Source organism: Saimiri boliviensis, chromosome 5 (assembly GCF_048565385.1).
Source record: "Saimiri boliviensis isolate mSaiBol1 chromosome 5, mSaiBol1.pri, whole genome shotgun sequence".
Lineage (NCBI taxonomy): Eukaryota > Metazoa > Chordata > Mammalia > Primates > Cebidae > Saimiri > Saimiri boliviensis.
This window is the reverse complement of record NC_133453.1, coordinates 84,450,153-84,465,118: the sequence shown is the minus strand read 5'-3', so window position 1 is coordinate 84,465,118 and position 14,966 is coordinate 84,450,153. Positions and strand designations below refer to the sequence as shown.

Here is a 14,966-nt window from a genome sequence, read left to right as displayed (position 1 = left end):
AAGCATGGATTATTTTAAAATCACTTTAATTAGAATAAGAAATATAAAGCATGCTAATTCTAGAAGGAAGAATGATATGATACATGCATGTTCTTAGAAAACATAATGATACCTACTTTAAATCTTTGCAGTTGAAATTTGCATTTTATTTTTTCATCACCATTTTGGGATAACTTTTGCAAAAAGAAGTAGTCTCTCAATTACATCTTATCTTAGTTCATTGTCTAAGATGCAGATTGGCAAACATAGACATTTTTCTGTTATCCAGTTTATAAGTCTTCCATATCCTTATCCATATATTGATTGCAAATTCATAATATCCTGAGATGAAACCAGATTTTAAAACTACGATTGTGAATTGAAAATGTCTGCTATTTAGGTACCTACATCAATTAAATCAGGACAGAAACAGTAGAAAAACAAAGGTTAAAGTGCTGGCAAATGTTCTTGGTATGATTAACATAGTATTATCATTGATTTTAGCCATTCTGCTTGCCGCAAACCTTTTAATACACCCCACATGTTCATAATCTCCTCTGCTATGAGGGATAGTTAGGTGGAAAATGTTGAGAAACCCTAAAAGTTGGAAATATCAGTAATGTAACGTTTTTCTATATTTTAAATTATTTTGAATGTTTAATTGCCTGACAATTTTAAAATCAAATTACTGGCCAGGCATATTGGCTCGTAACTGTAATGCCAGAACTTTGGGAGGTTGAGGTGGAAGGATCACTTGAGGCCAGGAATTTGAGAGCAGCCGGGGCAGCATAATGAGACCCCATCTCTACAAAATATTAAAAATTAGTCAGACTTGGTGGCTTGTGCCTGCAGTCCCAGCTACTTGGGAACAAGAGGCAAGAGGATTGCTTGAGCCCAGGAGTTTGAAGCTGCAGTGAGCTCTGATCCCACCACTGCACTCCAGCTTGGGGGGCAGAACAAGAGCCCATCTGAAAAAAAATAAAAAATTGTTACATCATAGTCAGTGACTTTTAAACTTAATTCTTAATTTTCTATATTGCCAATATGGGTAAATTACAAATATGTAAAAATTCCTCACACATATTAAGGCACCTTGCTAATTTTCAGGAAAAACAGGAAATGCAAGTGACTATGATAGAACAATAAAAACATTAGTCATGAATGAGCATTGCCTAAACACCAAGCAAGGTTCTGTGTCTTTTACTTTCAAACTCTCAGTAGGTTTATAAAAGAAGATATTGTTTTCTCTAGTTTATAAAAGAGAAAACAGGGTAAGAGAGCTTTAGGTAATTTTCTCAAGCTATTTAACAGTGGCATTGACAGCCAAATTCATAAACTTCTTAATTATGTTTCAGATTCCCTCATTTATGTGAGTTTGCTGTGGAAATAATTAACATTTATTTTATATAGTAAAATAGGTTCTCCACCTTCTTTTTCAGTCAAACTCATGCATTGGAATTTCAGTAACAATGATTACAAGTATTTTAATGCCAACAAACATTTTCACCTTAGATGTCAGCACTTTAAGTACCTTAATAATTGATGGCCTGTTTTCCCAATGTTAAAATTTTATAAGATTTTCTTTTCCCAATTTTTTCTCCATGTAAGTGTCTGTAGTTCCTTTCCATGGCTTCTGACAATCGAATAGGAAACAACTCAAGGGCATCCGAAATGTAGTATGTTGTAATGGTAAAAGCGGGGACAAAATTTTCATTTTTAATTTAATGTTATTTTCTCAATGTAAAAAAGGTCACCAAAATAAAATGGGGTAGGATGGTGATATTGTCAAATTTTATTTCAAAATTTACTTGTCATCGTTAGAAATAATTGGACAGACTTCATAATCTAAATTTATTTTTACTCAATATATATGTGTTTATATTAATCAAAGGACAAACATACAAACTTTTCTTACATTTTAAAACACTGTATTATATTGAATATGTTACCTCACTTAGGAAAATTCTGCCTGACATCAATTTTCAATGGTTGAAGTTTTTAAAATTAAAAACGTGGCCGCGTGCGGTGGCTCACATGTGTAATCCTAGCACTTTGGGAGGCTGAGGCAGACAGATCACGTAAGCTCAGGAGTTTAAGACCAGCCTGAGCAACATGGCAAAGCCTTGTCACAAAAGTGACAGCTACTCCGGAGGCTGAGGTGGGAGGATCACCTGATCCTGGGGAGGTTAAGGCTGCAATGAACCAAGATTGCGCCACAGCACTCCAGCCTGGACGACAGAGTGAGACCTCATCTCAAAAAATCAAAAATAAAAAAGGTTATAAGAAAGTATTATGATTTAGTAAAAGTATACCTATAGTCTTTTTTCTTAAGTTTAAATTAATGTCTTGGACTGGAAGGACACTTAGAATGACAGTGGTTGCTTTTAGGGAGAAAATGTAAATTACTTCCACATTGTTTGTTTTATTATTTCACATCTTAATGAATAATAACATCAGATATTTTTTTTCTTTATTCTAGATTTTTTTATCTTTAAATTTCTCCCCCAAAAGAAAACCAAGTAAATGTATCAGGAAATACATCTTTTATTTTTTCTGATTAAGTGATAATCTACGATTTTTCTTATGAAATACTTACAGGCTAGCAAGTTATTAGAAAAATCCAGAATGCTGCTATGTATGTGTTTACACTTAATATTTTTAAACTAATTTTGTTATCTTACATATGTTTCTGGGGGCTATTCTTCATGTAAAATTGCTTATAAACACGGATATTTGATCATGGTCAGATTGGCACCATTACAGAGTTTAACTGATAATTGGATTTCTAACTAAAATATTAGGGGCATCATGGCAAAGTAAAATACCAACAACAATTAAAAAAAAAACCACACAGAAATAGGATGATACATTTTTTCTCTGCAACTTATTAAATCTGTGCTCAAGAAAGGTCAAGAGACTTAACCTCTCTGAGGTCTAAATTCCTCATCTTTAAAATAGATATAATAATACCTTCTTAACAGAACCTTATTGAGGATTAGAAGGAAAAAAAAAAAGAGAAGATGAGAGAGCACTTAACACAGTGCTAGCCACATGATAAATACTAATTTACTACATGAATTTATTTCGAAACTGTCTTAAAAAATAGTGTGTAGTGATAACCACTAATTATAACAGAATACTCATAAGGCAAGATTTTGGAAGGTTTCAAATGAAGCTTCTTAATTATACATTGTATCCTAATTATCTATATGTATTGCATGTTTGATTACTAGTCAGTTAGAAAAAAGATGGAATATTCCCTTCCTTCAAACTATGCCAGGCTTAAAAACAATAGAAATTACTTATAACAGATGGGAGAGAATGGAAATGAATGAGGAAAAATTAACATCACTTGTTTAAATTATACTTAATTATTGAAGGGGTGATCTTTAAAAATTCATCATCATCTTACATTTTAGTAGCCTTTAATAGAAGTCTGACAGATTTCTATTAAAGTAGATAAATTGCTGAATTTCACTACTTACAGAAAATTGTAATATATAAGACAGAAACGTGATATATGGTTTTAATTTATTCTAGTACTTCCAGTCTTCACAAAATGAATATTCACAAGTTTACTGATTTGATTGTAACTAAATCTAAATAAATGATTTATGAAGAGAACAAAATTGAATACATTAGAATACCATGAGGCAAATGATATTCAAGGGACATAATTGATAAACCGAAAAAATTTCCATCTGACAGCCAGTATCCATTTCCAGATATTCCTAGAGCACGCATGGAACTTGCTATGTCATATGGCCTAGATCACTGATTTTAGCATATAGATTTCTGAAACTTGAGCAAAAGTGTATTCTGGCCTTATAGGTCCAAAATGATAGAACCACCACAATGACTTTATTTTTCTAGCATATAAATATTAACACCTTCCATTTATTTAGCAAATACTTGGAAGAGTTACCCTTTGTCCTCCTAACTCCCATAGCAAGCCTCTGCTAAGTGAAGAGAAAAAAAGTAAGCTCTCATTAACTGAGTCACCTATTTATAGACATTATATGACACATTTTACATTTCTGTGTATGTTATTTCATGCTCAGAGCAATGTTGTAAGACAGGTGTTGACCGTGCTTTACTCCACAGAAGAAAAAAGTGATATTCAGTTACATGTATTTTTCTTTGTATCTGTTTAAATATACTTTAAGTTTGGGGATACATGTGCAGAATGTGCAGGTTTGTTTTGTAGGTATACATGTGCCATGGTGGTTAAGTCATCTACATGAGATATTTCTCCTAATGCTATACCTTCCCTAAGCCCCAACCCTTGTTATCCCTCCCCTAGCTCCCCACCCCCCAGCAGGCCCTGGTGTGTGATGTTCCCCTCCCTGTGTCCATGCATTCTCATTGTTCAACAGCCACTTATGAGTGAGAACATGTGGTGTTTGTGTTCTTGTGTAAATTTGCTGAGAATGATGGTTTCCTGCTTTATCTATGGCCCTGCAAAGGACATAAATTCATTCCTTTTTTTATGGCTGCATAGTGTATATGTGCCACATTTTCCCTGTTCAGTCTATCCTTGATGGGCATTTGGGTTGGTTCCAAGTCTTTGCTATTGTGAACAGTGTCATAATAAACATACGTGGGCATGTTTCTTTATAATAGAATGATTTATAATCCTTTGGGTATATACCCAGTAATGGGATTGCTGGGTCAAGTGGTATTTCCGGTTCTAGATCCTTGAGGAATCGCCACACTGTCTTCCACAATGGTTGAACTAATTTACACTCCCACCAACAGTGTAAAAGTGTTTCTATTTCTCCACATCCTCTCTAGCATCTGTTGTCTCCTGATTTTTTAATAATCGCCATTCTTACTGGCATGAGATGGTATCTCAATATGGTTTTGATTTGCATTTCTCTAATGACCAGTAATGATGAGCTTTTTTTCATATGTTTGTTGGCTGCATAAATGTCTTCTTTTGAAAAATGTCTGTTCATATCCTTTGCCCACTTTTCGATGGGTTATTTGTTTTGTTTTGTTCTTGTAAATTTGTTTTACTTCTTTGTAGATTCTAGGTATTAGCCCTTTTTCAGATGGTTAGATTGCAAAATTTTTTTCCCATTCAGTCAATTGCTGATAGAATGATACTCTAATGATAGTTTCTTTTGCTGTGCAGAAGCTCTTTAGTCTAATTAGATTCCATTTGACTATTTTGGCTTATTTTGCCATTGCTTTTGGTGTTTTAGTCATGAAGTCCTTGCCCATGACTATGGTCCTGAATGGTATTGCATAGGCTCTTTTCTAGGGCTTTTATGGTGTTTGGTCTTACGTTTAAATCTTCAATCCATCTCGAGTTAATTTTTGTATTTACACAGTATTAAAGTTTAGTTTCAATGTCAGATTTGTTTCATTTATGACACTGCTTCTTAAATGATGAAAACTTATTGTATAATTTTTCCATGTATTACCTTACAGGGACACATATGTTCTGAAATTATTCTATACAACTTTTGCTTTTGGTTTGTGGTTTATGTTTACATAATGATGCATTATCATTCAAGCATGAATAGTATCAGCACCTTGTGTTTTTGTCAAAAGAAAGTGTATGTACCAAAACTATTAATTTATAGTACAACTTTTAATCTATTCAGTTTATTATTCAGTCTTCAGATAAACAGTACAAAACCTAGATAAGAAAGTAAAAATGAATTATTTAGGTCAAACTGGCTTTATATGTGCTTCCACTATGCATAATTTATCAAGAATTTTCTCTTTTTTGTGTAGGGATGACTTGTCAAGCTCGAACATCATATACTGAAGATGAAGTTCTTTGGGGTCATCGTTTTTTTCCTGTAATTTCCTTAGAAGAGGGATTCTTTAAAGTTGATTACTCTCAGTTCCATGCAACATTTGAAGTCCCCACCCCACCTTACAGTGTGAAAGAGCAGGAGGAAATGCTTCTCATGTCGTCCCCTTTAATAGCACCAGCCATAACTAATAGCAAAGAAAGACATAATTCTGTGGAATGCTTAGATGGACTAGATGACATTACTACAAAACTACCATCTAAGCTGCAGAAAATTACTGGAAGAGAAGACTTTCCCAAAAAACTCTTGAGGATGAGTTCTACAACTTCAGAAAAAGCCTACAGCTTGGGAGACTTGCCCATGAAACTTCAACGAATAAGTTCAGTTCCAGGCAACTCAGAAGAAAAACTGGTATCTAAAACCACGAAGATGTTATCAGATCCCATGAGCCAGTCTGTGGCTGATTTGCCACCAAAGCTTCAAAAGATGGCTGGAGGAGCAGCTAGGATGGAAGGGAACCTTCCAGCCAAATTAAGAAAAATGAACTCTGATCGCTTCACATAACAAAGCACTTCCTTAGGAATTATTTAATGTTTGATTTAGTAATAGTCCAATATTTGGCAATGAGGTAATTCTCCCTAAGGAATCTGAAAGTATATTTTCCTCCCAGTTCTACAAGCATATTTGAGAGCCCTTCCTTTCCCAAGCGTTGCTAATGTGCAGAAAGCCGCAGTTATGAAGGGAGGACATAATAAGGAAGTTATTTATGGGCATGTATTATCACATCAAGCATGCAATAATGTGCAAATTTTGCATTTAGTTTTATGGCATGATTTATATATGGCATATTTATATTGTATATTCTGGGAAAAAAAAATATATATATATATATATTTAAAGGGGAGAAACTCTCCCCAACATTTCTAACATATGTATTAAGCCAAACATGAGTGAATAGCTTTCAGGGCGATAAAACTAAATATATGTCTGTGTGTGTGTGTATGTATACACACATATACATATACATATATATCTATACATACACATACATACATACATATATATCTGATAAAATTGTGATGTTTTGTTCAAAGTTGTAGTTCTTGTGCATGTTTACTTTATTAGAGTAGGAAGGCTACTGGCATTAATTATTAATACCAAATATTTTAGCCTTAAATTTTTGTCATTTTAAAATCTGATTTAATGTTTTCTGCTGTTTAAGGTCCTGGGAGGCTTTCAGTTGTATTTTATATGAGAGAATCACACAAGTTTGTGCTATTTATGGCCCTGCGAAAATATAACCATTACATGTTTAAATTGTAAATTTTAGAGCATACCAGTACTAGCATAGCATTGAACATTTCTTATGATTTTTAAAAGTTGCTAGTACTGGGGAGAAATAATTGTTGATTAATTGGAGAATTATTCCTTTCCTAGACTAATTAAAATCTGGAAATCTGTTTTGTATAAGATCTAAAAGAAAGATGAGCTCTGAACAAATGCTGAATCATTGTTAATAGACAGTAGCCAAGTTATATTGAATATATCAGAATCTGTGTGAAATTACACAATTAATGGTCCCTGTTTCAAACTAAGTCAATTGGAAGCATTTTCATTCTTTTTTCCAGAAATTACCTTCATTTAAAAAACCAATCATTTTAAGAAGACATGACAATGCAATGAAACAGATGATAAATATTTATGCTTAAAATATGTATGTCTAATTGAGTCTCCTTTTTATTCTGTTTTCTTGTTTATGACATTTGTTGTAATAGGATAGACTTTTTCCTCAACTAGGGAACCTATCCCATGCCTGTCACTTTTTGTTCCGGAGGGAGTTTTTGCACAGACCTGAAAGAGATTAAAATTAGGTAAAGTGAAGATATCTTAGACACAGGTTTTTGGTGAACACGCTGATTTTATTGCTGTCTTGGATCCCCGGTCTACCCAAATAATTTTAACAGTACTGTTTGTCTAATCTCAAAGTCTGATATTTATGACTCACTAGCAGGAATCAAAACTAGTCATCAGTAGAACACTTTCAAAATAAAAATTGGGAATGCAGAGACTTTTATGAAAATTTTAAAGTGCTCCTTAACAGAATATCATGGGTTTTCCTATGAAACTTGTCTAAGTATTGTAATTTAAGTCTGCCCCAAATTAAAAAAGAATTCTCATTAATATGTAAGTCATTAATTGCTAGTTTGGGCTCTTATTATTTCCTATTTTTTAACAATCGTGATAATTTTATTATTGGCAAATTAATTCATCAACACTTCATTGACTATAATAATACCTTCTGGCTACCTCTGTATCAACCAAATTCTGTAGGTGCAAATATATACCAGGGAACTGTTACTGGCAAAATGATCAATCTTGAGTGTGTATCCACTGTGAATGGAGCAAATTGCCCTATACCCATTGATAACCAAGCTTTCTGATTCGGTGGATGTAGGAAACAAAATAGTGACAGAAAAAGAAAGGCGTCCACAGGGCATGGTGTATTTATCAGCAGTGGAAAAAAGTGCACGGATCATTTAGTCCAAGAACTTAAAACTAAATAGAGCCATAATTTACTCTGGAGAGTCATTTTAATTTGTCTTTGGTCCCAAGGAGAAGATGGAACCAAAAACAAACTCTCCAAGTATATTCGCACATTCAAAAAAAATTTTTTGTATGCCTTCTATATCATAGGCATTTTTAGTTCCTGGGGATTTGGACATAACTAAGTCAGAGGAAGTCATTGCTCACCATGAACACTGTATACCAGAAGGAGAGTGGGGAGGAGAAAAAAACAAGACCACTTCAGACAGTCAAAATACCAGTTAAGAGAATGAAAACAGGCCAGGCTCACGCCTGTAATCCCAGTGCTTTGGGACACCGAGGTGGGTGGATCCCTGAGGTCAAGAATTTGAGACCAGCCTGAACAACATGGTGAATCCCTGTCTTTATTAAAAATCCAAAAATTAGCTGGGTGTGGTGGCAGGTGCTTATAACCAACCCCAGCTACTGGAGAAGCTGAGTCAGGAGAATCGCTTGAACCTGGGGAGCAGAGGTTGCAGTGAGCTGAGATTGCACCACTGCACTCAGCCTGGGTGACAGAGCGAGACTCCATCACAACATCTAAAAAAAAAAAAAAAAAAATAGTGAAAACAAGGTAACGTAATGCAAAGGGACTGTGTGGAGTGAGAACTGATTAATTTAGAAAATGTGACTGGCTCAGGATGGGGATAATATGTGAACAGAACTCTATCTGATTGGTGAGAAAGAACTACTGTTGTTGAAATTACCTTATCTGAGTGAATGCTATTCTTTTATCTTTTCCACACAAGTGTGGGAAAGGTATGATTTCTGCATGTAATTGCAGTTTAACTTTTATTTCTAGGTTGATGATAGGTCCCAGTTTACCCAGGAAAATTCCAGTTTATACCTGTTGTACCTGTGTAATTATTTGTAGCACTCCCTTTCGCTCTTATAATGTCTTGGTTTGGATGATACATGGTGAAGTTTTTGTTGAAACTAAATTATGAAGTCTGATATATTTGGATAAAAATAAAGAATTGCTTTTCTTCTCCTTTTGGTGACTTTTTGACACATCATTCTAAGCAAAATCATCTCAGCTTCATATATTTCAGCCTGAAGTACTTCTTACCAAAGTTATTTCATGTAACATTTGTTCAATATGTTCGTGATATGTCTTTCAGCAATGAAAAATTATGCATTTTACTGAATGAATGAAAACTTAGCCTCTGTTATTTCCATTTCTGAAAGTTGTAAGAGCTCACATCAAAGAAAGTAAAGGTCAATTTAAGCCTAGATAATTTTCAGCTCACCAATGTGACGGCTATTGGAAAGGAAAACCTAATATGATCATTAGACTGAATAACTCTACGTGTAAACAGGTGGAAACTAGACTTTATTTAATAGCATTTTCATGGTATAGGTCCTGTTATAGTAAGATATTTCATTCTATTTATCAAAATGGTGTAAATAAAAGAAAAATAATTATTTTGATAATGCTTATCTTCAACTTAAATATTTATTCTTTTCAGAAATATGTGAATACACTTGTAAATATATACAAAATGAAAAATAAGGATATTTTATCATTAATTATTTCTGAAAGATTCTTCTTATGCTGTTTTAAATTTATCTACATATGGTTTAAAGTATTATGAAAAGAGCCTTTTTGTCTGGACAAAATGGGCTCATGATACAGTATTTCTATTGGAGGAAGACTGGAGTCATGGGAAAACTGACTTACATTCTATTAGTTCTTACATTCTTCAGAATTTATGTTTGAATTACATTGTACATAAAATCAGCATCAACCTAATTGCAATTTCTGGCATGCAATTTATAATTATTTAAGTGTACAAGGTCATTTAGGTTCAAAGAAACAAACTCATGTATTCAATACTGCAAGTTTAATTTTATAAAAAATGATATTAAACTTTTGAAACATGATTGGGTTTAATTTTTACAGTGCGCTCATCCTTTTTGCACTCTTCACCACTTAATTATTCACATTTCTTGATTCAGTTTATCAAAAGACTCTTAATTCCTGAAAGACAATAATTAAATCCATCACAAGTCATTCCTTGATAATTCCTTTTATTTGGCGTGCTTATTGATAAGATGCTTCAGCAATACGGAATGTCAACTTAGTAACACAGATACTCAGGACCTACGTTGCTTGGAGGAAGCTTCATGGTTATCCTACCCCTTGCTGAACCAGTGTTTTAAACACTACAGTAAGTAAAGCAGACAAATGCATAGTTTTTCTAATTTTGTTTATCCAATCATCTTTTAATAAAGCATTCAGTTGCTTCACTTGTGTTTCATAGAAAAATGTGTTCTTAACCTTGGATCAGATCAGTTTTGTGATGTGTGATATGCCCAACTCCCAGGCATCTCATAGAATTAATCTAGAAAAGCTAAGTTGCCACAGCTTCTGACCTAGCGGAGTTCCATAGGGATGGTCTTTTATCATTTAGTAGAATTGTTAAGGTTGTTCCTCAATATATCTTTTGTTGTTGTTGTTTACAATTTTCTTCTGGACTTTCTTGTTGCTTAAAAGTCTATTATATGTCTGATTGCTGTGTTTCAGAGAGGAGAATATTTGCATATTCTCTTGGACTTAAATATTCTTCAGTTTAACTGTGATTTCTTTGGGATTTTTAAAATCTACTTGTAAAGCTTTCTTGAAATCATAGATGTTTCAGAATATCCAAGACTGTTTCTGAGCAATGGATGCTATAGAGAACAAATACAGTATGTCTACTACATCCTTAGTATCCTATTGTTTACTAAGGACAAAAATCCATACTTCTAATTATCCTCTCCCATCTCTGAATGTGTCAATCACATGCATGGTGACTTGCACATGTTATTTGAATATTCAAAACAACTCCACATGGTAAAGATCATCCCTATTTTACAGTTGAAGAAATTTATTCTCAGTTAGGCTGTTTAGCAGGCTTTTAAATTAGATCCACAAACATGAGGTGTAGTTTCCGCTCCCTGGGAGTATAAAGACTAAAGAGAATCCCTTTTTTAAACAACTATGTATTACAGAAAATTTGGATGCATGAGTATAAATATTCAATGACTGTGTGCAATGGCTTCTAACCTAACAGAATGCCTTGTCCGGTGGAGTTTGCATTTTTCCTTGCTGTGGTTTGGAGAAGTGGTGGATGGAAAATGACAGCAGTGTTAGGAGTAGCTATGATCAGAATTGTGTGTTGGCTAAAGGAAAAAGTAGATAGAAAGCAAGGACAAATAAAAATGAAAAAAATGAGGAGGAAGGTAAATACTTGAAGTGTTGCACAAAGAAATACATAAGTGGCAAAGAGGTAAAAATGAAAAAGACAAGCTAAAAAATCAAGAGTCCACTGGATACTGGAAAAAAAAAAAAAAAAAAAAAAAACTTCAAATAAGCAGAAAGTTGCTTCAAACCCAGGTACCTCAGATTCAGAGTTTTTTTGTTTTTTTGTTTTTAAATGATACAGTAACATTTTGTTGTATTTCCCTCATGCATTTATTAAACAAATAAAGTGTCATAGAAATCCAAAATAGGCCAGGCACAGTGGCTCACCTATAATGTCAGCACTTTGGGAGGCCAAGGCAGGAGGACTGCTTCAGCCCAGGGGTTTGAGACCAGCCTGGGCAACAGTCAGACCTCATCTCTACTAACAATAAGTTTAAAAAAATTAGCTGGGCATAGTGGCATGTGCCTATAGCCCCAGCTACTAGGGAAGCTGAGGTGGGAGGACTGCCTGAGCCCATGAGTTTAAGGTTATAGTGAGTTATGATCTATGCCAGTGCACTCCAGCCTGGGTGACAAAGTGAGACCTTGTCGCAAAAGAAAAGAAAGAATAAAAAGAAAAAGAAAAAAACCTAAAACAGCCACTTTGTCTCTTCCAAATCCTACACTATTCCATTTCTTTCCCTCATCGGAAGTCATCACTACCTAGAAATGTGTGTGTATATTTCCCGTGCTAGTCTGTATATGTATGCTGTATATACATAAATTTCTATGTAATACATACTATAATGATCTGATGTTTTATTTGAATATATTTCTATAAAAATTTTCTATAAATATGTAATATTTATATATACAATATATTTGTTATATAAATGTTTCTATAAAATATATGCTATATATAACATGTTCTCTATATATTTAATATAAATATAAATATTCATACATACCCACCTACTGATAACTTTGTTTTTGTTTTTTCTGCCTTGTCTTGGATTTTAAAATTTTTTCTTTGTCTTTTTTTAAAAAAAGTTTCATGTCTATTATTTTAGTAACCCTCAAAATTTAAGCTTACATACAGCACCTAATGAAACAAAAGCTAATTAACATCTCCACCTTCCTTTCAAACAACATAAGCATCTTATACCATGTTAAATTCAGCCACATCTTCCCATTTTCTCTGCTATTTTTGCATAGTATTACACTTGTTTTTAATGTTTTAACAAAAAACTGTTATTTTTATGTCAATGCATTTTCATAATTGACTATAGATTTACTGATTTCTTCATTCACCATAGCTTCTTGCATCTTACTCCTTCATTCTTCTTTCTCTTTTCTTTCTTAAGTATACATTTTAACAGTTATTCAGGCAAACATACGTGGTAAGAAACATTCAGTTCCTGATCATCTGAAATGTCTTTTTTCTTTTTTTAACTTTTTTTTGGATGTTCTTGTTGATTAAAAGTATATTACATGTCTAATTGATGTGTTTTCAGGAAGGAATATGTGTTTTCATATTCTTTCATTTCACTATGATTTCATTATTCAGGAGCCAGGTAACAATTTTTTTTTTTTCCCCCATAGGATAACCTAGAGAAGATATCCATAATTGCATCATGCTTAGGTTTGAGGTTTCAGCTTCTTCCAGAATACCTTCTGCTCTCTCCACAGCCTTGTGCACACATAAGCTTCCCTGTCACTGGGACTTAGGTGGAAAGTTTGGTTCCTGATAAGGTTTTACAGAGCCCTAGACTTATTAAGGGGCTTCAGTTCTAGTTTCCTGTTTAACAAGTATCTAAGGTGTATCTTTGCCATTAAAAGTGTTAAAATCTCAGTCCCCAAATTAGAATCTATCTCTAATTTTCTTGAATTTAACACACAAACTCTCTCTCTCTCTCTCTCTCTCTCTCTCTCTCTCTCATACATGGAAGAACCTCCTGAATTTTAAAGACATTGTTTCATTTATGTGTGTGTGTGTGTGTGCGTGTGTGTGAATACACACACACATGAATTCATACAAATATACATGTGTATGTGTGTGTATATATATATACACACACACATATGTATATACACACACATATATATATAGTAGAAAAATAAAGACTCATGAGGTTTTTACAAGGCTTGTGACAATAAAAAACAGCCCCCACTCTCTACCTACTGTTTCTTCACTCTCCCCAGAGACAAAGACTTTCAACCCTTTCAAATGACTCTATTGTTATTTACATGCAAATTTCTAATAGTTCTTTTATGGCTTCCCTTGATTTTCTATTTTGGGGCATTATTTGACTTCCACTGTGGTAAATGATTTAGCTCTATTTTAACCCTTGCTACCCACTATACGTCTACAATATCCACTCTAGTATGGTTAAATTTCCAACAGTTATATTTTAATGGTTTAATTATCAATGTTCTTATTAATTGAGCCCCACATATTTTGAGTATTTTTCTCATGCTTTGCAGCTTCCTCCTCCTAGAGTTGATAACTGTCTTCTTTGTTCATTTATGTACATATCACTAATATAGCCATAGAGTCTTTCCCAACTATGTAATGCTTTCCTGTTAATGTTTCAGACTCATTAGATAGTCTAACAGTTTTATCTTCTTGAAGAACCATCTGCCAAGACGTTTGGAACTGCTCTATGAAGGAAAGTTCTTTATGACTTCTGTACAGGTGTTGCCTTGGGATCTTCTTTTGTCATTGTACTGGAGAGTCCATTCACCTTGTTCTCAGTGTAGAAACCTATTTCATTGAGAAGGCTTTCTTCTTCCTGTTTTTAACCCTTTGTTCTGTTTTGATAAAATTTGTTTTGATAAAACACATTTTCCAAGAGTTTCTGAGAAAGAAATAATGATAAACTTTTAGAGACCTCACATATATTTAAATTAATCTTTACCTTATAATTAATTGGCCTCTTGTAGAAATAATTTTTTCTTCTGAGTTTCAGTGACATTGTTCTCTTTTTTCTAGTTTCTGATGTTGTTATTGAGATGTCTGATACTGTTCTGAATTTTAATCTTTTATATGAAACTAATTTTTCTCCTTAAAGCTCTTGAGATATTTTATTCTTCTCCAGTGTTCTAAAATTTTCAAATGATCTATATAGGTATGGGTCCACTTATTCCCCCTTGCTGGGCCTTTGCAGTATGTATGCTCATGCTCATCTCCATCTTCCTCTGTTTGTTCTTTTTGGAATTTTTATTATTTGGATGTTGGATTGCTTGGACTGTTACCCTAACACTTTCATGTTTCCTATTTTATCTTTTTGCATTTACTTTATTGGGAACTTTCTTGACTTTATCCTTTATGATTTTTATTTCTCTCCATTTATTTCATTTTAGATCTTTGATCTTCCAGATTTTCATTTCTGCTATACTAGTTTTAATTTTCAAGTACTTTCCCCTGTTCTATAAAGGTTTCCTTTTTCCAGAGTCCTTTTGTTGTTTCA

The 14,966-nt window shown here is 33.5% G+C and overlaps 1 protein-coding gene across 1 annotated transcript in view; it reads left to right on the top strand.

Moving 5' to 3' along the window:
- KCNJ3 (potassium inwardly rectifying channel subfamily J member 3) overlaps positions 1-9,321 on the top strand; it is a 146,391-nt gene extending 137,070 nt beyond the window's left edge. The window contains exon 3 of the mRNA XM_003921970.4: positions 5,725-9,321. Within this exon, the coding sequence (XP_003922019.1) occupies positions 5,725-6,311 (587 nt within the window). The 3' untranslated portion in view covers positions 6,312-9,321. The remainder of the gene's footprint in view (positions 1-5,724) is intronic.
- Positions 9,322-14,966: the final 5,645 nt, after the last annotated feature.